General features: G+C 52.1%; 2 protein-coding genes across 5 annotated transcripts; both read left to right on the plus strand.

Moving 5' to 3' along the window:
- The first annotated feature begins 3,700 nt into the window (after positions 1–3,700).
- Positions 3,701–7,972, plus strand: LOC143410845 (keratin, type I cytoskeletal 14-like). Of its 4 annotated transcripts, XM_076871583.2 has the most exons (8): positions 3,701–4,219; positions 5,436–5,518; positions 6,047–6,203; positions 6,363–6,524; positions 6,608–6,733; positions 6,826–7,046; positions 7,137–7,183; positions 7,737–7,972. In XM_076871583.2, exons 1-8 carry the CDS (start codon positions 3,701–3,703, stop codon positions 7,832–7,834), a joined length of 1,413 nt encoding a protein of 470 aa, XP_076727698.1. In that variant the 3' UTR covers positions 7,835–7,972. The 4 variants fall into 4 exon arrangements, with proteins under 4 accessions (XP_076727698.1, XP_076727699.1, XP_076727700.1 ...); XM_076871584.2 differs by lacking the exon at positions 6,363–6,524 and having other exon boundaries at positions 6,617–6,733; XM_076871585.2 differs by lacking the exons at positions 7,137–7,183; positions 7,737–7,972 and having other exon boundaries at positions 3,701–3,834; positions 3,913–4,219; positions 6,826–7,050.
- An 8,250-nt stretch (positions 7,973–16,222) lies between these two features.
- On the plus strand, positions 16,223–22,339 carry Krt9 (keratin 9). Its single transcript, XM_076870068.2, has 8 exons — positions 16,223–16,792; positions 17,928–18,010; positions 18,133–18,289; positions 18,542–18,703; positions 19,449–19,574; positions 19,700–19,923; positions 20,513–21,258; positions 22,320–22,339. Exons 1-8 carry the CDS (start codon positions 16,223–16,225, stop codon positions 22,337–22,339), a joined length of 2,088 nt encoding a protein of 695 aa, XP_076726183.2.
- Positions 22,340–22,550: the final 211 nt, after the last annotated feature.

Below are 22,550 nucleotides of genomic sequence, written 5' to 3' on the forward strand. Positions count from 1 at the left end.
CACTCTACCACTGAGCCCCAGCCCCAGCCCTCAGTAAGACTCTTGAGCCCACTGGGCAATACATAATTTAGTGGGTGAAAGTTGGAGGAGAAATGGAATTTGTTACTAGCTTTCAAGTATCTTCCTCAAGGTATTTCTTAGGGAAAAACCAGAAACTTCACAGTGGACAATTCTAGCAGATGTCACCTTAGCCCAGTGAACATGGTCAACATCACCGCAATAAGACAAATCAACATATCTGTCCTATATGACTGAATAGGAGGAATAAGAAGGACTCAACACTATTTCTATGGTTTTCTTGCTAGAATGAATAACTTTAGTCTGAGCATGAGCAAACAACAGGAAAATTCAAATTGAGGGATGTTGTACAGGATAAAGGATCCGTACTGTTTAAAAGCATCAAGGTCATGAAAGACCAGGAAAGACAGAGGAGCTGTCACAGTTTGAAGGAGACTAAGGCGATATGCCAGCCCAAAACAATGTAGGATCCCAAATCAGATCCTGTAACAGAAAGGGAACATCAGTGGAAAACTGGCAAAATCTCAGGAAAGACTGTAGTTAATTAATGACATTGTGCCAATGCTAATTTACTGGTTGTGAATATTGTACAATGCTTATGGAATATGTTATTAGGGGAAGCTGGATGAAGGATACAGATAAACTCTTTATACATTTTTTGACACTTTTTCCGAGAATTTAAAATCATTTCAAAATTCAAAATTAAAAGCACTGCCCCCCCCGCCATGAGCAGTTATCTATTGGTGAGGTAGCCAGAGAAATTGGTGGGAAGGAAAGATGCAGTTCTGAGAATCCTGCCCCTCCCTGCTGCCCAGTCTCAAAGCTACTTTGAGTTGAGCTCAAAGTAGCTTCCAGAAATCTTCCAGATTGGTCCCACCCACATCTTATCATAACCATTGCCACCAACTTTTAGACTGTGGGCTCTGAGGGCAGAGGCTGTCTCCCTCAGACAGGGTTTCTCTTTCCTTAGGATGCCACCCCCTAGTGCCCAGCCTGATCCTCGGCACACAATGCGGGCTGTGTTGGGGGCTGCCTGGCCTTGCCTACTTCACCTGTTTGGATTGGCATGGGTCTCCCCCCAGTGGTGTGGTGCTGGGAGACTCACTAACCACAAGAGGCACCGCCCCAGGCTCTTCCTTCACTTTCTTCCTTTCTGGGTAGGCTGGGGGAGGGGCAAGCAGTGGCACCCACACAAAGCCTGCCTAGAAGTGGGGAGTCCTCTAGGCCCCAGCAGACAGAGCTCTCTGATATCCACTAAGCCTTTAACCCCTGCTGCCCCAGAAAACGGCTTCTCAAAACTGCCAGGAGCACCAGGGGGAAGGGATGGGATTATAGTGTCTTCTGATCCCTTTCTGGCTGGGCCCATGGCAGGTCCTTGATCAGTGAGTCCACGCTGTCTGCTGGCCTCAGTGTATTCCATGCTGGGGATCCACAGTCCAGAGTGAGGAGGGCAGGCAGATGCCCTCTCTGAGAATGTGCATGTGGATTCATCTGTCATGGGTTCCCTTCATCTTTATTGTTTAGATCCCCCTTGGAAGAGAAGGAGGAGGAGGAGGAGGAGGAGGAGGAGGAGGAGGAGGAGGAGGAGGAGGAGGAGGGAGGTTCCATTGAATTGGATGAAGGGGGAAGTAGAGCTTTCCTTGTGTCCTCACCTGGATGCGGGGGGGGGGGGGTGGTGTTTGTCTCCTTGACTTCTTGCAGAGAGAGAGAGAGAGAGAGAGAGAGAGAGAGGGAGAGAGAGAGAATGTGTTAGGGTGGTAGGTCACTGAGGAAGCTGTTACTGGGCTCTGCACCCTTCTCCAGCTCCTTGGATCTCTCTGGATGCTGCATTTTTCTCCAGTGAGGGCACCCCACCCCCACCCCAAACCAATAGCAACATGCCTCCCAACAAAGGCATCTGTGCCCAAGCCAAAACCCCTGCTGCCTCTCACTGGGGAAATTGCAGGGCTGGGCCCAGGTGTGGGGGGGGACCATTCTCTGGAAGGAGATTAGGAACGTCTGTCAGGGGCGGGTGGAGCAGGGTGGGGCTCTGGCTTACTCACATCCTCGCGAGTCCTTGGCACTGCAGATTTGGGGAGCCCTCAGCCTCAAGAGTCTGTCTCGGCATTGTCTTCTGAACTCTTAAGCCTTATAGGGGGTGGGTCTCCTTGAATTCTGCTCTGGTGGCAGTGGAGGCAGGGTGGGGATGGCGGGAGTCTGTGCTTCCTTCCTGGGAGCAGTTGATCCTAGGAAGAGCCCTGGAGCCTCCAGCGGGGGCTGTTGGGGCCTGTCTGGGGAGATGGGATGCGTCAGGCAGCCCCAGACACGACCACATTCCTGCCAACATGCCTGCCGGGGTCCGTGGGGCTGAGGGGCTGGCAGGAAGACAGGTGGGGCTGGAAGGGGCTGCTTTGGGAAGTTGGTGGCGAGAAGTGGGATCGCTGAGGTCTAGGTATACAAACCTCTAAGGCAGAATCAAATGAACTCCTGGGTCTCAGGAGTCAGGGACCCTCATGTCCACTCTGGCCACACCTTTGGCACAGTTCTGCTCTACTCCCAGGTGCCTGCATTCGTCCCTAACACACCTATTGTGTCCCTTGATGGAGGAGCTCAAGTGAGGGTGCCTGAGGCAGACCCCTGCCCCTATCCGGGCTGTCCTGAGCAGTCTCCAGGGGCTGGAAGCAGAGAGAGCTCCTGAGGCCTGTCCCAGGGGTGCTCCCTCGCCCCCTTACCAGAGTTTGCCACGCTCAGTTTACATACGTTGTCCCATTGGATCCCCAGACTTGACTGCAGCAGGCACAGTGGATGGTATTGGCTCCCACTTGGCAGAAGAGAAGCTGGAGGCCCAGAAAAATGTCCCGCCCTGGCTCACACAGGTGGAAATGGCAGAGCCAAGACTCACCTGTCTCTGTGCTTTTTCCTGATGTCTCTGGCTGTGCCCATGAGGCTTCCTGCCTTTGACCCCATTGAGCAGCCAATGCCAGGAGCCTGTCCGCTGATGTGCGGCAGATGTGATCCCCCGCCCCCCCACCCCAGGAAAGATGTGGAGACCTGCCAGGGTTTCCCTTCATGGGGGAGTTGAGGGGCAAGTCTGCACCACCGGACTGGCTGGGGGTGTTTCAGGGATGTGATAGGTTTTTGAGCACAGCCAGCCCAGCACTGCAGTCTCGACTTCTTTAATAGGTGGTAATGGCGAGGGTGGCATGTCTGGACCCCAGGTGACTTTGCCTTGCTGGTGTTCCTCCAGCCAGGGGTCAGTCAGCTGCAGTGGTGGTCTTCCTCTCTGTGGAGGAGAAGGGCCCAACCAGGTTTATGGTGGAGAACGACTCTGCTCTCTGTCACCCTCGCTGAGCCCAGCATGCGGGTTCCTAAGGGCTGCAGCTCCCAGGGCTCCATGGGAAAGTGTAGCCTGCAGGCCCACACCTCCCCCTGTGAATCACACCTGGCGGGACAAGAAAGCCAAAAACACCCCAAACAATGAGTTTCCAGTAAAATATGACAGACATGACGAGGCGGAGGAGAGGAGGGATCTAACTGGGAGTTGGCCCTGGCTCGTGCGTGATGAAAGCCCAGGGGATGGAGGATGCCAGGCCCGCCCCCTACTCACGAGTATAAAGCTCCGGCATCCTCTCAGCCGTCCTGAGCACCTTTCTCTTCCCTCTGCCGACTCGCTCGCTTGCTCACTCACCTCCTCCTTGGCACCATGACCACCTGCAGCCGCCAGTTCACCTCCTCCAGCTCCATGAAGGGCTCCTGCGGCATCGGTGGTGGCTCCAGCCGCATCTCCTCTGTCCTGGCCGGAGGATCCTGCCGGGCGCCCAGCACCTATGGGGGCCTGTCAGTCACCTCCTCCCGCTTCTCCTCTGGGGGAGCCTGCGGGATGGGGGGCGGCTATGGCGGTGGCTTCAGCAGCAGCAGCAGCTTTGGTGGGGCCCTAGGTAGTGGCTTTGGGGGTGGCTTTGGAGGTGGCTTCGGTGGTGGCTTCGGTGGTGGCTTCGGTGGTGGCTTTGGCGGTGGTGATGGGCTCCTGGTGGGCAGTGAGAAGGTGACCATGCAGAACCTCAACGACCGCCTGGCCTCCTACCTGGACAAGGTGCGCGCCCTGGAGGAGGCCAACACTGACCTGGAGGTGAAGATCCGAGACTGGTACCAGAGGCAGCGGCCTGCTGAGACCAAAGACTACAGCCCCTACTTTAAGACCATCGAGGACCTGAGGAACAAGGTGGGTGTACTGGGCAGCAGGAGGAACCATTCCAGTTACCTCCCTCTGGGCATAGTAGAGGCCTTAGGCCATGAGCACCTTTAGATTTGTAGACAGGACAAACTTCCACCCCAGATATCTTCATCGGAGGTCCTGGACACCCCAGACAGGGCTTGGTGAGTGAGAAGAGGGTCTCTCCTCCCCCACCTTGCTCATACCTTTCTGGGCTCCAGTCTTCAGACTGTGTGAGACCCGTGTTTCCTACCCTTACAATTTGCCAAGGAAGAAGTTGAAGCTTTGAGAGGTCATGTGACCTGCTGAAGCGCAAAGTCATGGCAGAGCCCAGATGATAGCCCTCGCACCCCACCTTCTAGTATAGCTCAGGAGGCAGCTACCTGTTCTCCAGCGCAGGGGAGGAGCGAGGCTGTAACGGGACGAGGCTAGACACCCAAACCGCTCATTAGCTCATTAGTCTGAGCTGCGGCTGCTGCCGCCCATGAGCCTTGGCACCGTGTGACCTCTCTATAGTCAGGCGGGGATTAAAAAACCCACAGCCTTCAATCATGGTCCACATATGTGCCCTGCCAAGAGGAAGCCTGGTGGGCTTGTGCCATGTGCCTCCAGTTCCCCTCTACCCACCCCCTTGAACCCTTCTTGCTGAACCTGCTTGGCTCTGGTGCCTTGCACAGATTAAGGTCAATTGGGGGAAGGATCATCATCCAGCTTGGGGTTCCATCTAATTTCTTTTTATTCCCCTGCTTCCTTTTTTTCTAATCCTCTGTGCTAGTTGGGTCTCATCTCTTGGTGAAGTCCCACTTGAGGTCCCATGCCCTGGGACTTGAATCGGAATGTGTGTGCTGCCGAGGGCTGGCAGGGCAGCTTATGCCAAGAGGAGAATCCAGAGCACGAAGAGGGTCTAGGGAGCGGCGGGGGGGAACTCCAGCCCTGAGACCTGCCTTAGGTTTTGCGACAAGTCAGTGACAGCACTGGGACCAGAACCTCAGGGATTTTGATTCTAGGGCCAGGACTCTTTCCACCTCCTCTGATGATCATGAGCCAGTTTTGGGCCAAAGCCTGATTACTTGGGGTTGCCCTTTAGACCACTATGATAAAGACTTTTGGGGAGGAAGGGGACCAGGCAAGGGTAGGAGGGTAAAGGCCAATGTAGGCTGCGGTGACCTCTGACTACGGATGGATGTCCATCTGAAAAGTGACCTGTTCCCTTCCTATTCTGCAGATCCTCACAGCCACTGTGGACAATGCCAATGTCCTCCTGCAGATTGACAATGCCCGCCTGGCCGCTGATGACTTCCGCACCAAGTGAGTTTGCAGTGGTGGCTCAGAATGTCCAGTCTTCCCAGGGTGGGGTATTTTTGGATCAGTGTTTCCTACACACAGTTGACTAGTGCCCGTGGGGCACTTGTAAAAGTACGAGACTCCTGGGCCCCACCCTTGGAATTTTGGTTCAGTTATTTGTAATAGGTTGCCTGGGTGATTCTGATCCACAGCCAGGTTCAGGAAGCACGGTTTCAGGGAGAGGAAGGAACTCCCTCTTTCCCACCTACCCCTGAAGTGCAGCAGACAATTATATTTGGAAGCTCTGAGTCTTATTTGTTGACTGAAGTTAGAAGCACCTCCCTCCCCGAATTCTGCAGCATAATGCACTGTCTTATTCCCACCATCCCAGGAATTTTCAGATCTGAGCAATCAATGGGCACTGTGTCTAAGATTGGCTTCCCAAGCCACCCACCGGGTGCCAGCTCTGGGAAGAAGCTGCAGGGAAAGAGAACAAAGCTCTCAGTGTGACCAGGATGGGTACCTCATTCCTTTTCTTTGGGGTCATTCTAGGTATGAGACAGAGATGAACCTGCGCGTGAGCGTGGAGGCCGACATCAACGGCCTGCGCAGGGTGCTGGACGAGCTGACCCTGGCCAGAGCTGACCTGGAGATGCAGATCGAGAGCCTGAAGGAGGAGCTGGCCTACCTGAAGAAGAACCATGAAGAGGTGGGAGCTGAATGGAAAATCCAGCTTTAAGGAATGGCTGGAGAGAAGAGATGGAATTGAGATGATGGGAGGGCAAGGTTCAGGTGACCTGGCACTAGAGACCCCCAATCAGCAGCTGTCATGAGGCTCCTGACTATGGACTCTTCTCTGGTTATGCAGGAGATGAATTCTATGAGAGGCCAGGTGGGCGGAGATGTCAATGTGGAGATGGACGCAGCCCCTGGTGTGGACCTGAGCCGTATCCTGAACGAGATGCGCGACCAGTACGAGAAGATGGCGGAGAAGAACCGCAAGGATGCCGAGGAATGGTTCTTCACCAAGGTGGGTGTCATTTGGAGAGGAGGGGGCCCAGACCACCAGCCTTCTGAGGCCTTCTGGTGCGAATGTTGTTCTCTTTTCTGCAGACAGAGGAGCTGAACCGCGAAGTGGCCACCAACAGCGAGCTGGTGCAGAGCGGCAAGAGCGAGATCTCCGAGCTCCGGCGCACCGTACAGAACCTGGAGATCGAACTGCAGTCCCAGCTCAGCATGGTAGGAATGCTGCAGGCATGGGGTGGGCACAAGATGACAGAGAGGGAATGGCCATCCTCAATGATCCCTGATCCTCTTTCCTTTCCTCACAGAAAGCATCCCTGGAGAACAGCCTGGAGGAGACCAAAGGCCGCTACTGCATGCAGCTGGCCCAGATCCAGGAGATGATTGGCAGCGTGGAGGAGCAGCTGGCACAGCTGCGCTGCGAGATGGAGCAGCAGAACCAGGAGTACAAGATCCTGCTGGACGTGAAGACGCGGCTAGAGCAGGAGATCGCCACCTACCGCCGCCTGCTGGAGGGCGAGGATGCCCAGTGAGTGCCCAGCCCTTCCCCTAGTTCGTGCCCCTATAGTTCACCCCACCCCCTACAGTATTTAATGGTCTTTCTCCTTTGTCTTCACAGCCTCTCCTCCTCCCAGTTCTCTTCTGGCTCTCAGTCATCCAGAGATGGTAAGACCTTCCTTTTCATCAAACCTGGGCTCAAGACCACTCCAGGTCCCCGAGCAGGTCGAGGGCATAGATTAAGAGCTTCTCAAAGGGTGGAGCTATAGTGTTCTTACCCAGTATCTGTTAAGAATCCATTTGGGTAGAAGAAGTCATTGTCTTACCCTCTTAGGGCTAGCAGCCTTGACTCCTATCTTATAATTCTCCCACCCTAGGTCCAGGCAGACCCCATGGTTATACGGTCAGCACCATGGACAGCAAACAAATCTCCTTCCATCCAAAACCAGTCCATTGGGGTCTATTTGGATTGAACTAGCTGGTCTGAATTATTAGGGAGCTTCAGTCTGATGACACAGACTCTGTCAATGACCTTAAGGAACCCTAGTCTGAAGTGATTGGATGGTATCAGTGCTTAGTCAACAGCAGTGAGTGAATGAATGATCAGGGGAGAGGGCAGTAGGGAGATAGTTCATGTAAGTCCCAACTTCTTGGCCTCTCCACTCCTGATTTGTCCATTGCCTGTTCACCTCTGCTAATGCCTTATCTCCTTCTTCCTCAGTGACCTCCTCCAGTCGTCAGATCCGCACCAAGGTCATGGATGTGCACGATGGCAAGGTGGTGTCCACCCACGAGCAGGTCCTTCGCACCATGAACTGAGGCTGCTCAGCACGGCTCAGGCCTAGGAAGCCCCCCGGGTGGACCCAGATCCACCTGAAGATGCCTTCTCCTGCCCTCCAAACATGTCACACCACACTTTACCCCTGACCCCTCCTGGCAATCAATACAGCTTCTTTATCTGAGTTGCATAATTCCTGCCTTTGCCTGGTCATTGTTGGGAGTGGGGGTGGGAAGAGGGCGTGTGGGGGGGAAGCATTTCTTTGGAACCCGTCCTAGCACCTGGCTGTGGCCTCTGGGACTGGGAGAAAGGGCCTGGGGGTGGACTGGGCTCAGGTCCCAGAACGGCTTTCACCATCTCAGAAGACAGAGATAGATGTGTGTACCAGGTCATATGTGGCAATCTCCCAGGGCACAGAGAGACATTCAGTCTTTCACTTGTTCATTTATCTATCAGATATCTGGTGCTTTTAGGTGCTGGGCATTGTGTGTGGTCAAGGATTCTTAGCATTTTTTTTGTGATTGGAGATTCTTTTGAGAATATATTAGAAACTACAGATATTTTCCCTATACCACAACTTCAGAGAAGCACAAACATTTGCCTACAGTTTATGGGGTTCTGGGTTCCCAAAAGCTTCTCAATAGAGGCCCATGAACCCAAGATAAGGACTTAAGCTCTACTGAGGGGTTTATCTCCTTGCTCTGGAATGAATCCTCCAGGACCAGGTCTAATCCTGCCAATACTTCGTTGACCTAGGTCAAGTTAATTACCACCTTAAGCCTCAGTTTCCACATCTGTAAAAGGAAATAAAGGTAGTACTTACCTAGTCCCATATGGGTGGCGCATGCTTGTCATCCCAGCAGCTCAGTAAGCTGAGACCGGAGGATCACAAGCTCAAAGCCAGCCTCAGACATTTAGCAAGGTCCTAAGCAACTTAGCAAGACACTGTCTTAAAATAAAAAATAAAAGAGGGTAGGGTTGTGGCTCAGTGTTTAAGCCAATCCCTAATATCCAAACACAAACAGACAACAAATATAATTCCTACCTTGTGGGCTCGTGGTGACTCAGGGTTGGTTTGTGAGCATGCTCCTCTAGCACAGCATCTGGCACCGTACAGGCTGAAGCCTGGCTGTGTGATACCAGGTGGTGACTATCCATTTGTGATGAGGACATCTTTGGAGGCTTTAGGAATGGCCTGACTGGTTTCTAACCCTGACTGGGTTCTGAATTAGCTCTGTGACCTAGTAGAGTCTGAGCCTCCGTGTCTTTACTTACACAATGGAGAGGGTGAACCTGGCTTCTTAAGGCTGGTAGACAATCCAGTGAAAAAATGCACGTTGAGAGCTAGGGTGGTAGGCAGGGGAGCATCTTTCGCTTCTTGGAGGGGGGGGGGTTGGAAACTGGGAAGGGGAGCAGCCTGACCTGAGTGAGTGGAGGAGATTCCTGGAGTGGGCGGGGCTCACTGCCCCAGGCTAGGAAAGCCCTGACTGGTCCTGTGTCATTTCGACAGCTCATTCATTTGGCCTTGTGAAGGAAACTTTTAGGGGGAGTCAAGAATTGGGTGGGACTGGAGAAAAGCCTAAGTCTGGGAGAGGGGACTAAAAAAAACCTGTGCTTTAGAATCAGACATCTTGCATTGGAGTCTGGGCTCCTGTGCTGCTCAGGCTAAAAGAGTCTGGGCAAGACGCGGAACCCACATTCCCTTTCACAAAGTGGGGAGCAAACACCTTCGCTACAGAAGGCTGGTGGAGGGTTAAATGATCTCATGGTGGCAGCGAGGTTGGCATCGCGTCTGGCACATGGCCATCGCTCTATACATGGTAGTGAAAGAGGGTGCGTTATTAGCCAAAGGAATGAAGTTACGTTGGCTTCTCTTGTCCCGACCGACGCGTCAGGAGAGAGAAGACTGCTTTGTGTTCCTGAAACTCTGGGGTGTCTTTTTAACCTGAGTTCTGGCATCAAGAAGGGTTGAGCTGGGGCGATGCTTCGGGGAAGGGCGGGCTGTCCTGGGGCTGAAGGAGGAACATGGGAAAACTGAGGGAGGAGGAAGGCTGTGGGGGGCTTCCTCAGAGACTAGGATGGATGGGGTTTCAGGCCTTGGAGTGATACCACCTTAATGGAGGGGGGGCTTTACGATACTCCTAGAGATGCTGGGCCCTGGGTACCAGGATTCCCAGCTGGGCAATGAGCCTCCTACTCAAATGGGGCATGGAATCTGGGGAGTGGTCTACATTTGAGAACTCACATGAGCCTGGACAGAGAGAAAAGCATAGCAATAACCACCAGTGGTGACCAAAGCCTAGAACACTCTGGGAGGTACAGGAATCCCATGCTTTATAGGTGGTGCCATATGAAAGTCTTCACTCTCCAAGGAGGTCTGCTTTAGAGAAATAGGGGAAGGTGAGATTTCTGAGACCTGAGTGTGGTGGGGTGGCATTGAGTGTGCTTGAGTGTTGCCATTGCTATTTGAAGGGATTCACAGGAAGTGTGGACTTCAAGGCAAAGATGGCGCCACAGGCTATCTGGCTGGAAGCAGGCTCTGAACTGGGGAGGGGAGGAAGTCAGACAGTGAGCTTGGGGTGGTCTCCTGCTGTACTCTCAGGCCCGAGAGGAAGAGGGCAGACGTGGCAGCTGCCTGGCATCTCACATGGACTCCCCTCTCCTCTGGGGTTCCCATCTCCATAATCCAGTGGACAGGGTAGAGCCAACATTTGAGTCCTGCTTGTGATTAGTGCTCTTGTCCATAGGGCCTGCAGGCTGCCCATCCAACTCAGGATCTGGGCCCTGTCTGGCCATCAAAATAAGACAAGAAAAGTGACTCGATAGCACCGTCTAGTGGAGGCAGGAGGGCTTGCTACAGAGTCCCGGGCGGGTCGGATGACTCCTCTGGCTCCACATCCTTCTAATGTAATCTGGGAGGAGTGATTGTCTCTCTACCTTGGCAGAAGGCAGAACAGGGCAGTGCTAAGAGAGCCGCTGAGATCATTCCCCGGACCTCTTCATCTTCAGGAGACTGGCCTGCTCCAAGTCACATACACCGAAAGTGACCAAGTCACCATGATCCTCCAATGTTTCTGTATCTTCCACGGCCCTCATCTGGCATAGGTTCTTGATCTTAATGGAGGTCCAACAGAGGAATGGAGTAATAATAACCAAGACAGCAAGAACCCAAGTCCATCCAGATGGTCCAAGGGGAAGTCAGAGTAGATAGGAAAATGTCCCACTGGGTGCTGGACCCAGGCCAGCAGTTTATCAATAGTGGATATTCTAAGCCTCAACAACCTCATGAGATCAGAACTCTTTTTTTTTTTTTTTTTTGTTCCAAAATCCTTGGTTTGATCTAACCCATTGCCCTTTAGCCACACTGGGCTTCTGTCCTTGAGGTCTCATAACTCCTTCCCACCTCAGGATATTTGCATATACTTTTGCCCTCCCCTCTTCTCTTTTTCTTTCTTCTGGGTCAATCCTACTCAAGTGTCTCTGATCCCCCAAAACCATGCCACATCCCTTATAATGTATGCCCCAATTTTCCACTAATAGTGCTCATGTCCGTTTTGAATTGGACAATTATTTTGGAGGGAGGTCTGTTTTGTCCTGTAACTGTCCAAGAAGGTGGGGAGCCTTCTTCGTCTCTATTTCCTCAGCTCTCAGTACAGTTCCTGGTACAGAGTTGAAGCTGGATAAAGGATGAATCCAGTGAGAAAACTGGTTCAGAGAGGGGAAGCCACTTTCTCCAAATCAGTGGAAGAATCTGATTTTAGACTCAAGCCACTTTGGTCTGGTGGGGGTCTTTCTAGGTGGGGTGGTGGCAGGTGACTATTGGATGAGAAAGAATCAGTGTTGACAGACAGGTAAGTGCAGACACTTCCAGCCCGGCGCCAGTGGGCCCAAGCACCAGAAGAGGAGCCATGACTCATGCCTGCGCTCGCTCATCTTCTGATGACTCAGGGCCTTCCCTGGGCTCCACCTGGAGTTCAATGACAGACGGTGGTGGGGAGCAAGTGTGTGTGCATGCACAGAGAGGGGGGCAGGTGGATACCGGCAAGGAGCTGGGCTTCCATGGCAGGAGCAAGCCTGCTCTTGTTCTTCCTCCAAGTCCCCATACCCTCAAAGGAGGATCCTTGCAGATGCCATCAATGTTTGGTTCCCTCTCTGGCCTTCTGTCTGCCTCTCTGAGTCCTCACGGTCCCTTATCTCTGCTCCACACACCTTCTGAGGGCTGCAGCTGTACTTGGGGTGCTGACACTGTGGTCCCAAGCTGCAGTCTTGCACCTGAGCTGCAGAGAGCAGTGCTCATTCTCAATGGGACTCAGATGCCAGGGGCCCCTGAGTTATGTGGGCTCCATCCCTTGTTCACTCTTTGAAGGGTTCCCCCAGGAGGTGGGGCTCAGAGGGCAGATCTTGAACCTGGGAGGATAGAAGCATGAGCCATGTCACAGGGTCACTCATTGGGTAAGGCTGTTGGCTTGCTCATCTCTGGCCCCACGTTGCCCAGTCCATTCCCCATGCCAGCAGAGAAGGGAAAAGATGGTACCAAATTGCAACAGCAGCAGGAGCTCCTACCTGGACTGTAGATGAGATCCGGCATGGCCAGCTCCTCTTTGTATTGGAAGCAGAGCCTGAGGTTCAGGGGAGGCAGGATGGGGAGGAACATGGATGTGGGAAGAGGGCAGATAGGAGGAGGAGGAGGGGGATGTGGTGAGGCTGCCGGCTCACGGGTAGTAGTGGGGCTTCATCCAGAGACCCCTCCACCCCACCTGCAGTATATTATGCCCCATGAGGAAACAGAGGCCAAGGCCATGGGGGGCAGGGAGCGGGCACTGGCAGGTGGTACCTCTCTGGCTGGGGAGCTGCTGCTCTCTCCACTACACTATTCCTGGAGGCATCACGGGAAGGACCAAGCAGTGAGGGCAGAGGCACTGGGGCCAACATGCAGGGATAGCCCGATGCGGAGGAAAGGCCTGTGCCTTCTAGTACTCACAGGAGGGGGGGCAGTGACTAAGGACCCCTCAATCCAGGCAGAGAATTGGCCAGATAGGTTCAACATTCAGGGAGGGCCAGGTTGGACGGCTGAGCTGGAGAAGATGGATGCTCAAGTCTTCTCTGACTGGCCCCTGGTGATGGGAGTGGGACATGGCCAGTTGCTGTGGTCCCCATGAGCAGCTCAACCTCTTGGGCAGCTGGGTGGAGGGGTCTCTGAACGAAGCCCCACTACTACTTCTGAGGGCAGAGCCCGCTGTCTGGGCTGAGTGAGGCTTGAGGGCAGGGCTGGAGGATGGGAAGTAAGGGGGGCAACTGAGGCATTGGTTAGTTTGGCTGGAAATGGCTCTGGCATCAGAGCCATCTGGGCAGCAGGGCCCCAGTTTGGAGCTTCCAGTCAATCAGGCAGGATGCCCCCAAAGAATGCACTTCACTAGGACAGAGTGGGGTTGCTGAAGCACGGCCCTGTGGGCTGTCCTCCAGCTGCCAACCTCAGCTCAGTCCCCAGGGCCTGGGGTTTATATCCCAATTGTGAGGGCATCAGCACGGGGAGGGCGAAGGGGTAGGAAAGCAGCAGAAGGGGATCCAGGCCCAGGTCCCAGCAGGGCGGGGACCTTTCCAGGCCTCAGACCACATTGCAGGAAGATCTTGGGCTTCCCAGTGGAGCCTGACCGGAACCTGGAGAAAGGTGTAGAAAGTAGTCGGGACCTGCTGTGGTGCTGCACACCTGGAATCCCAGCTTCTTGAGAGGCTCAGACAGGGGGATCCCAAGTTCAAGGCCAGCCTCAGCCACATCGTGAGACCCTGTCTCAGAATAAAAATAAAAAAAGACTGAGGATGCATGAGTATGTAGCTCAGTGGTGGAGTGACCCTGGGTTCAATCCCCAACACTGAGGGTGGCGGGAAGGAAGTAGAAAGGGAATCTATGCACTCCCCACTAATCTTGGCCTATGAGTTTCCCACACATTAGGCGTTCCCCAATTCACGTATGGATTATGCCTCTATGTTCTCTATTCTTCCTACTTACTTTTTTATTCCTCAGTTAACGAATTTTGTATCGCCCATTTACATACTTGTTGAACACATTTTGGTAAATTAGTTCAACTTTAATTTCAGCAAATACATTTATAAAGGAAACCCTCCTCGTCGGTCTGGTTTTGAGCTCTCTTTCAGCTCTTAGGATCTCTCTGGAACAATCAGTTATCTTTCCTTCATCCCATATATGTTGGGATCCTACTTGGACCAGACATGGTGTTGGACACTGGGGTAAGTTCAAGATGAGCAGGCACAGGCTGAAGGGAGCCCTGCTCTCTGGGGGAGGTGCCATGGGGACATAGTATGAAAGGCAAAGTGACCCAGAGTGGGAGAGCTCAGAAAGCCTTCATGGAGGAGGAGGCACACAAAGGGGCGGTTGAAGGTGAACTGGAGTTGTAGTTTGCTTTTTTTCTTTCATTTCACATTTTTAAAATTTGCTCTAACTAGTTACCCATGACAGTAGAATGCACTCTGGCACATTATACATAAATGGAGTATGAAGCAAAATCAAGAATCAATAAATGTGATGGATTCAAACTAAAAATCTTCCCAGCAAAGGAAACAATCAATAATGTGAAGAGAGAGCCTACAGAATGGGGCATGCACCTCAGAGAGAGCATTCATGTCCAGGGTATATGAAGAGCTCAAAAACTTAACACCAAAAAAAAAAAAAATCAAATAATTCAATCAATAAATGGGCTAAGGAACTGAACAGAGCTTCACAGAAGAACAAATAAATTGATCAACAAATATATGAAAAAATGTTCAATATCTCTAGCAATTAGAGAAGTGCAAATCAAAACTACTCTGAGATTTCATCTCACTCCAGTCAGAATGGCAACAAACAATCAAGCATATCAAGCAACAATAAGTGTTGGTGAGGATCAGGGGGAAAAGGTACGCTCATACATTACTGGTGGGGCTGCAAATTGGTGCAACCATTATGGAAAGGAGTATGGAGTTCGAGTTTTTTTTTTGCATAGAGGAGATGTAAGGGACATTTCACTTGGAGGAAACTGCAAGTGTGGTGCATTCTCTGAATTCTGAAGGGCATTTGGGGAACACTGTGGTTTGGTAGGGAGTCTGGGGACGGGGAGAGATGGGGCAGGAATGGAAAGATTGGAGATGGGCCTTGAGTGCCAGGAACGTGGGCCTTGTCTTGGGGCAAAGGGAAGTCAGGAGAGTGACAGAGTCAGAAATGGGTTGGAAAGGTCATCCTGGCGGCTGTGCAGAAGGAGCAGGGGACAAGGGAGAGGCGAAACCCATGGCTAAGGATCAGGGGAGGGCAGAGTTGCCGATAATCAGAGACAGTTTACTATTTCTTGAGAGTTTCTCATGTGCCCTTCTGGGAAATGGGCAGATTATTAGTACAATTATTATTGTAGAGGAGGGGACTGAGGCTCAGCGTGGTTAAATAACTAATCAAAGCCACCCAGGAGGGAGTCAGGATGGAACTCGGGTGGTCTGGCACAGTGGCCCGCAGCCTTCTTTACCACTCTCTCTGGCTTTGGTGACCAGAATGAGTGTCTGAGTTTCTTCTAGAAGCAAGGGTAGCTAGCATCTTTGTATCCTGTTCTTCACAGGGCTCAGTATCCAAGGTCAAATTCCATCCCCAGGGCTGGGCCCTGCAAAAGGACCCGGACAGTCGGGCCACTGGTTTTACTGCTCAAAGGTCAGCGAGCGTGGACTCCCAGGCCTCAGCGTGAAGGCTGCACTTTCTTCCGGAGGGCCCCCGGCAGATACATTGCTTGGTGCCTCTCTCCATCTGTTAGCCACCTGTCCCTTCAGCAAACTGGAGTCTCCTGAGGTCAGAGCTCTGTCTTTCCTTGTCAACCTTGAGGACTCACGAGGGCAGGAGCTGAGCTTCCTGCTCACATTGGCAGCTCCCCCGTGGACAGGGCCATGCCTCCCCCAATCTCTGTGATCACTTCTTGTACCCCATTCCCAGCTCAGTCTCCAGCAGGCACTAGGTGGAAGTGGGGGAGGGCTGCAGACTGCGACAGTCATCCACGGGGGAGAGGACTCCACACCCAGGAGCTTCTATCCCAGAGGGGCTAAGTCTCAGACCCGCTGTCAGGGTCAGCTAGTCACGACTCTAGGAAATAGGTCACCCCCTTGGCAGCAGAGCTGATTTATGGTGCCCTTGACAGCCTAATATCACCAAATTACCCCACACAATGGAGAGAGGCTGGGTCGCCGACAGGCAGTCACCGAGGGACGCTGAGCCTGGGGCAGCGGGGCTGCTCCCGAATCCCAGACCTCCTCTGAGTCTGTGGGGGGGAGGCTGGCACAGACCGAGGGCACACCCAGGGGTGCCACCTCCGGTTGGTGGTATAAGTAAGCGGCCCTGGGGACAGCTCTGTACCAGCAGCACTCCTGCGACGGCTTCCTCCCCACGAGCTCCGGGCAGTGCCATGAGTTGCAGACAGTTCTCTTCGTCCTTCTGGAGCCGGGGCAGCTGCGGGGGCGGCGGGGCCAGCGGGGGCAGCATGCGTTCCTCCTTCAGTCGCTTCAGCTCCTCGGCGGGCGGTGGAGGAGGGGGCCGATTCAGCTCTTCCAGTAGCTATGGTGGGGGGATCTCGGGGGCCTGTGGGAGAGGAGGTGGTGGTGGATTTGGCTCCAGCTATGGTGGAGTATCTGGGGGTGGCTTCAGCGCTGGGAGCTCTATCAGTAGCTTTGGAGGAGGTTCCAGAGGTTTCGGTGGTGGTGCCGGAGGAGGCTTTGGTGGCTCTGGGGGCTTTGGAGGTGGCTTTGGTGGAGGTGCTGGAGGCGGCGATGGTGGCATTCTGACTACCGATGAGAAGACCACCATGCAGTACCTCAATTCGCGGCTGGCCTCCTATTTGGATAAGGTGCGGTCACTAGAGGATGAAAATGCTACCCTGGAAAAGAAGATCCAGGAATGGTACAGGAATCAGGGGCCCAGGGTCTTCCAGAAGGACTATTCCCCTTACTATGACACCATCAACGATCTCAAGAACCAGGTAGGAGCAGGAAACGATCTCTAATCTCTCTTTCCTCACTTGATCTTCTTAAAAGGTTAAGACGCTAGACTTGAAGCTTAGACCGTAGCCAGGCACCCATCTTTTGGAAACATTCAACTTGCATCAGAAACAAACTTGTGTTTGGTTCCTGAAGGGCCCTCGGGCTGGGATGCTGGCCTGTGCTCTGGATTCTTGTCTCCACTTCTTCAACTTTCAGAATTTGGGCAGAGCAAGAGAGAGGCCTGGATTCACAGACAAGGCTGAGACTGGACGTGGAGTCTTCTTCTGGCCTAGTCTTGAGTCGTTACTATCCCTCCCTTCCGTCTCTCTCGATGTTCTCCGGTTTTATGGAACTCAGCTACACATGCTAGTTGTTCAAGTGATAGAAAGGATCTTGAATTCTGGGGATGGAACCCATCTCTCTAACCATCCATCCTTTCATCCATCCACATGTCCATATACTATGTCCATATTTATTCATCCTCTCAATTCAGTGAGCGACTACTCTCAGGGTTGCAATGGGCTGATATAGTAACGTGTCAGACAGCCTTTGCCTCTGGGGAGATCACAGTTTGGTTCTCCACTGTTCTCACCCATTCCTTTTACCTTTTATACCTTAATTTTATCTGCTTACTTTTATACCTTCATGCATCTGCACATGCTGTATTTTTTTTCTATCCCAAACCTCTTCCATCTATTTATTCATGTGCAGTCTTACCAATTCCTCAGGGTCTAATTCAGGTGCCTTCTCCTTTCTAAAGTCTTTCTTGGTTTCCCATAGCCACAGCCATGCTTCCTTTCCTTGAACTCTTTTAGGACACTTTGGACTTTGTAGTTGGTGGTGGGCTCCTTAGGGAGAGTCATTGATTTCTAAAGCCAACTTGCAACCGGTGCAGTAGATCTTTCAATGTTTGCTGAATGAATGAATGAATGAATGAATGAAGGCCACGCTGAATACGTTTGCTGAAGGGCGTGAGGGGTCTGTGCTATGTACCAGCTGTTGGAAACTCCCTTGCCTCTTGAACATCTTTTAGGATGGGATTCTCCCCTCCTGTGGCTTTGTCTGGCCGCTTTCTCTTCCACTGGTGAGTCATAGCAAGGCAGCAAGGTTTCATGCCATCTTCTCTTTTTACAGATCGTGCACCTGACGGTGGGCACCAACAAAACTCTCCTGGACATTGACAACACGCGCATGACACTGGATGACTACAGGATGAAGTGAGTCCTGTCCTCTTTTCCCCTCTCCTTGTCATCAATTCTTCCTCCCTCTCTGGTACTCTGGAGGTCCCTCTAGGGCCTGGTGTCCTCTTGATCACTCCATACTCCTGACTGGTCTGCAGGTTTGAGATGGAGCAGACCCTGCGGCAAGGGGTGGATGCTGACATCAATGGCCTGCGGAAGGTGCTGGAGGATCTGAACATGGAGAAGTCTGACCTGGAGATGCAGCTCGACTCTCTGCAGGAGGAGCTGTCCTCCCTCAAGAAGAATCATCAGGATGTAGGTTCCTGCTGCTCTGGCTTAATTGGGACAACAGGAGGGGCTTTGGAGGATTGTGTGAGAGATATTGCCTCCCTCACTCTTGATGAGGACACTCCCAACTCCCTCCTTAGCACTACCCATGGTAGTGGCTGGGCTTTGACTTCACCATCATGTCCCTTTTGGGCACTCCGAGGAGAACAGCAGGAGAGTGCTGAAAAGTGGTGGAAGGAATCCCCCCTGCTGACCTCATTTCTCCTTCTTCCCTGGCAGGAGATGTCACAGCTGACCGGGCAGAATGGTGGGGACGTCAACGTGGAAATAAATGTTGCTCCTGGCATAGATCTCACCCAAACCCTCAACAACATGCGCCAGGAATATGAGCAGCTCATTTCAAAGAACCGTAAGGAAATTGAGCAACAATATGAGACCCAGGTGAGCAGAGTGGGTTAGCTGTTCAAACTTCTACCCCACCATCCATAGACCCCTCCACTCCCCCACCCATGGCTCCTTTCTCCCATCCCCCACATCCTATTTTTCCAACTCTTGGTGCAGCTGTCATCCATCCACCTTCCAGTGGATGTCATTCATCATCTTCAATCACTGCACACAGACCCAATTGCACAGTAGCTTCTCGGTGCCAAGTTTTACAGGAAGTGCTGATGTCTCAGAGACGAACCAAATAAGATTGTTTCTGAGAAACTCAGAGTTTATTAGTGTGCATGAATGAAAGCCGAGCATAGACAATGGACAATATTGCTGCGGGACACAGATTCTATTAGAGGGATACGGCTTGTCTCCCATATGGCACTGAGTTCTCTGATGGCTCCCTTCCTCCCTGGGTCTCCAAAGCTTAGCATAGGAATTAGCATATGTAGCCATGGTCTGGGGTGTGTGTGTGTGTGTGTGTGTGTGTGTGTGTTTGAAAGGTAGAAAGAAATAAGATTAGAAAGGTGATTTGGGGACATAGTATGAAGGATTTTGAAGCCTTGCTGAGAAGGAATATCATGTGGCGAGAACTGGACAACTCTGACCAGAGGGACCCAGAACTCAGAACAACCTGTCTTTCCTTTTGGCTCAGCCTTGGTCTTGGATGTGAAGATCCTGCTAGGTGAGGCAGAATCTTGACTACTGAGGCTCTTAGCCCTGCCTGGTCCTAATTGAGTCTTTGGGTTTGCAGATGAGCCATCTTGAACAGGAGGTGACAAATAGTAGCCAAGAGATTGAGACCAACACAAAGGAGGTGAACCAGCTCCGGCACAGTGTCCAGGAGTTGGAGATCGAGCTGCAGGCTCAGCTCAGCATGGTTGGTGTCCTGCTGTAAACTCTGTGCCAGGCTGCGGCACAGGACAGTTTTGCATGATCCCCAGGAGTGGGATGGAGAGGAGATACGATGTGTGCACTCTCCTCGAGCCTCCTCTTGCTTCCTAGAAATCTGCCCTGGAGAAGTCCTTGGAAGACACCAAGAACCGCTACTGTGGCCAGCTGCAGCAGATCCAGGAGCAGATCAGTAACGTGGAGAACCAGCTTGCCGAGATCCGGGCAGAACTTGAGTGTCAGAATCAGGAATACAGCATTCTCCTCAGCGTCAAGATGAGGCTGGAGCAGGAAATTTCAACCTACCGCAATCTCCTTGAAGGCGGCCAGGAAGACTTGTAGGTCCCCAGGATTCTGTAGAAGCCCCAGGACTATCTGGGCCTCTGATACTACTTCCATTCCACTGGATAGAGGCGGCTAGGGAAGTTCTTGTATGCAAAGATCTGAGGGGTTGAGGGTTTCTTCATCCTGTGGGGACAACCTCAGGATACTTAGGCTTTAGGAACAAGGATGGTGACAATGAAAGAAGGGGTTGCCTTATGCTCTGGGGAGGGGGATAGTACTATTATCCTATTTGGAGGATCTTTCCTCCCAGCTGTTGTGCCAGCTCCGTCTCTTTCTCACAGAAAGGAAAAATTAATAGGATTCACATTTGGGTCTTGACTGTCCAGGTCTATTTTTTTTTTTTTTGAACTGGGGATTGAACTCAGGGACACTTAAACACTGAGACACATCCTTAGCCCTTTTAATTTAAATTTTTTTTTATTTTGAGGGAGGGTCTCACTAAGTTGCTTAGGGCCTCGCTAAATTGCTGAGGCTGACTTTGAACTTGCAATCCTCTTGCTTCAGTCTCTTGAGTTGCTGGCCAGGTCTATCTTTCCATATGTCTGTGGGGCCCACTCATTTTATCTCTCTTTTCTTTCTCAGTGAATCATCTGGAGCTGGACGAATTGGCTTTGGAAGTGGTAAAGGAAGACAAAGAGGAAGTGGAGGCAGCTACGGAGGAGGCAGTGGAGGCAGCTATGGAGGAGGCAGTGGAGGCAGCTACGGAGGAGGAAGTGGAGGCAGCTACGGAGGAGGCAGTGGAGGCAGCTATGGAGGAGGAAGTGGAGGCAGCCATGGAGGAGGAAGTGGAGGCAGCTATGGTGGAGGGAGTAGTTCTGGAGGAGGAAGTGGGGGTGGCTATGGTGGAGGGAGTAGTTCTGGAGGAGGAAGTGGGGGTGGCTATAGTGGAGGAAGTGGGTCCAGGGGAGGAAGTGGGGGTAGCTACGGAGGAGGAAGTAGCTCTGGAGGAGGAAGTGGAGGTGGCCATGGTGGAGGAAGTAGTTCTGGAGGAGGAAGTGGGGGTGGCTATGGTGGAGGAAGTGGGTCCAGGGGAGGAAGTGGGGGTAGCTATGGAGGAGGAAGTAGCTCTGGAGGAGGAAGTGGAGGTGGCCATGGTGGAGGAAGTGGGTCCAAGGGAGGAAGTGGGGGCAGCTATGGAGGAGGAAGTAGCTCTGGAGGAGGAATTGGAGGTAGCTATGGAGGAGGAAGTAGCTCTGGAGGAGGAATTGGAGGTAGCTATGGTGGAGGAAGTAGTTCTGGAGGAGGAAGTGGATCCAGGGGAGGAAGTGGAAGACCATCCCAGTCCCAGTCTTCCTCCTCAAAATCTGGTGACTGTGATGACACACAAGGTAAGGGATAATTCTAGGTTGTGGGTGGTGCTGGAGATTGAACTCGGGGCCTTGTGTATGCTAGGCAATCACTCCTTTTTGTGTACCTTTGAACCTCTCTGGGGAGTACATTTTCTGAAAAGAACTAGATTTTAGGGGGATCTTTATTGAGGTGCTGTAGACCTATTCTTGGTTCTGAATTTATCATTGAACTAGGTTAGGATCAAATCTACTTATGGCCAGAGTCTCAGTATTAGAGATGGGAGTAAGGAGATGGGTTGAAAATTGTGCATTATCATATATATTTTCCAGTATTCCTTATTATTATCCTTATTGTAAGGAAAATGAGGCTTAGAGAGAGCAAGTAATTTACTCAAGGTCATACAATTGGTAAGTGAGCGACTCAGCTCTGTGAAGCTCCACGGTCAGACTTTCTACCACAATGAGGGAGGGGAGACCTGGATCAGCAATGGTTCAAATGGAAAGGAGATTCAGGGGTTGGAGTCAGTGGTCATCTCTACAAACATTAACACAATGCAACTGCTAAAAGGAGCATTAATGAATGTGATAATCTAAATTTAAGAATGTCATGCAGGTGAGGTGGTGTCAAGTTGGGGAAAATTTCCCTACGTACACATTGAATTTTTTTTCAAGTAAAGATTTAATATGAAATTGTGGTAAAAGGCTGGCCAACATGACTTGGAATGTTTAGCTCAGAGAAACCTTACAGTACCTGGCAACTGTCCCCTGTAGTGTATCTGGTGTTTTTTTTTGTGTGTCCAGAGTCATTGCAGGGCCATGGATGGACATCTAGGGGTGAGGCCAGGGTGATTTTTGCCTCAATATCCAGAGTTTGCTAACAGAGGTGTGGGGTGGTGCCCAGCCTCAGAGATGGAGAGCATCTGCCAGGGTTGCTGCAGCAGAGATTCAGAATTGATGGGACCACAGATTGGGTGACCCCTTGGTCCTTCCACCTCAGGGTTCTCTAGCTTTTTGAGCTACAGGCTCCTTGCTTGCAATTCCCTCAACTTCCTCCAAGCCCCTGCTTGAAGTCCTCTCTTCTTGTTCCCATCTCTCCACAGAACACCAGATGCGATACTAGAGCCCTAGTCAACTTCCTCTGCCCAGCCACAGCTGACCGTCCTTCAGAGGGACAGACCCTGGATGAAGCCTGCTCACTACATCTTGACCTCAGGGCTCGTTGGCAACAAGCCCCAGTGTCCATTTGGGACTGTTCATTGTGCCCCTGGCTCTCCATTCTCCCTCTCCCCTGCTGGGCTTTGATGATCTCAGGGATGGGGACACCTCCCTTC

The sequence above is a fragment of the Callospermophilus lateralis genome, chromosome 11 (genome assembly GCF_048772815.1).
Source record: "Callospermophilus lateralis isolate mCalLat2 chromosome 11, mCalLat2.hap1, whole genome shotgun sequence".
NCBI classification, from domain to species: Eukaryota; Metazoa; Chordata; class Mammalia; order Rodentia; family Sciuridae; genus Callospermophilus; species Callospermophilus lateralis.

Coding starts and splice junctions, on each gene's coding strand:
- Krt9 (XM_076870068.2), top strand. CDS start 16,223: ATGAGTTGCAGACAGTTCTCTTCGTCCTTCTGGAGCCGGGGCAGCTGC. Junction 18,011..18,132: donor CTGGATGACTACAGGATGAA/GTGAGTCCTGTC, acceptor ACTGGTCTGCAG/GTTTGAGATGGAGCAGACCC. Junction 21,259..22,319: donor TGACTGTGATGACACACAAG/GTAAGGGATAAT, acceptor ATCTCTCCACAG/AACACCAGATGCGATACTAG.
- LOC143410845 (XM_076871583.2), top strand. CDS start 3,701: ATGACCACCTGCAGCCGCCAGTTCACCTCCTCCAGCTCCATGAAGGGC. Junction 6,734..6,825: donor TGCAGTCCCAGCTCAGCATG/GTAGGAATGCTG, acceptor CTTTCCTCACAG/AAAGCATCCCTGGAGAACAG. Junction 7,047..7,136: donor CTGGAGGGCGAGGATGCCCA/GTGAGTGCCCAG, acceptor TTGTCTTCACAG/CCTCTCCTCCTCCCAGTTCT.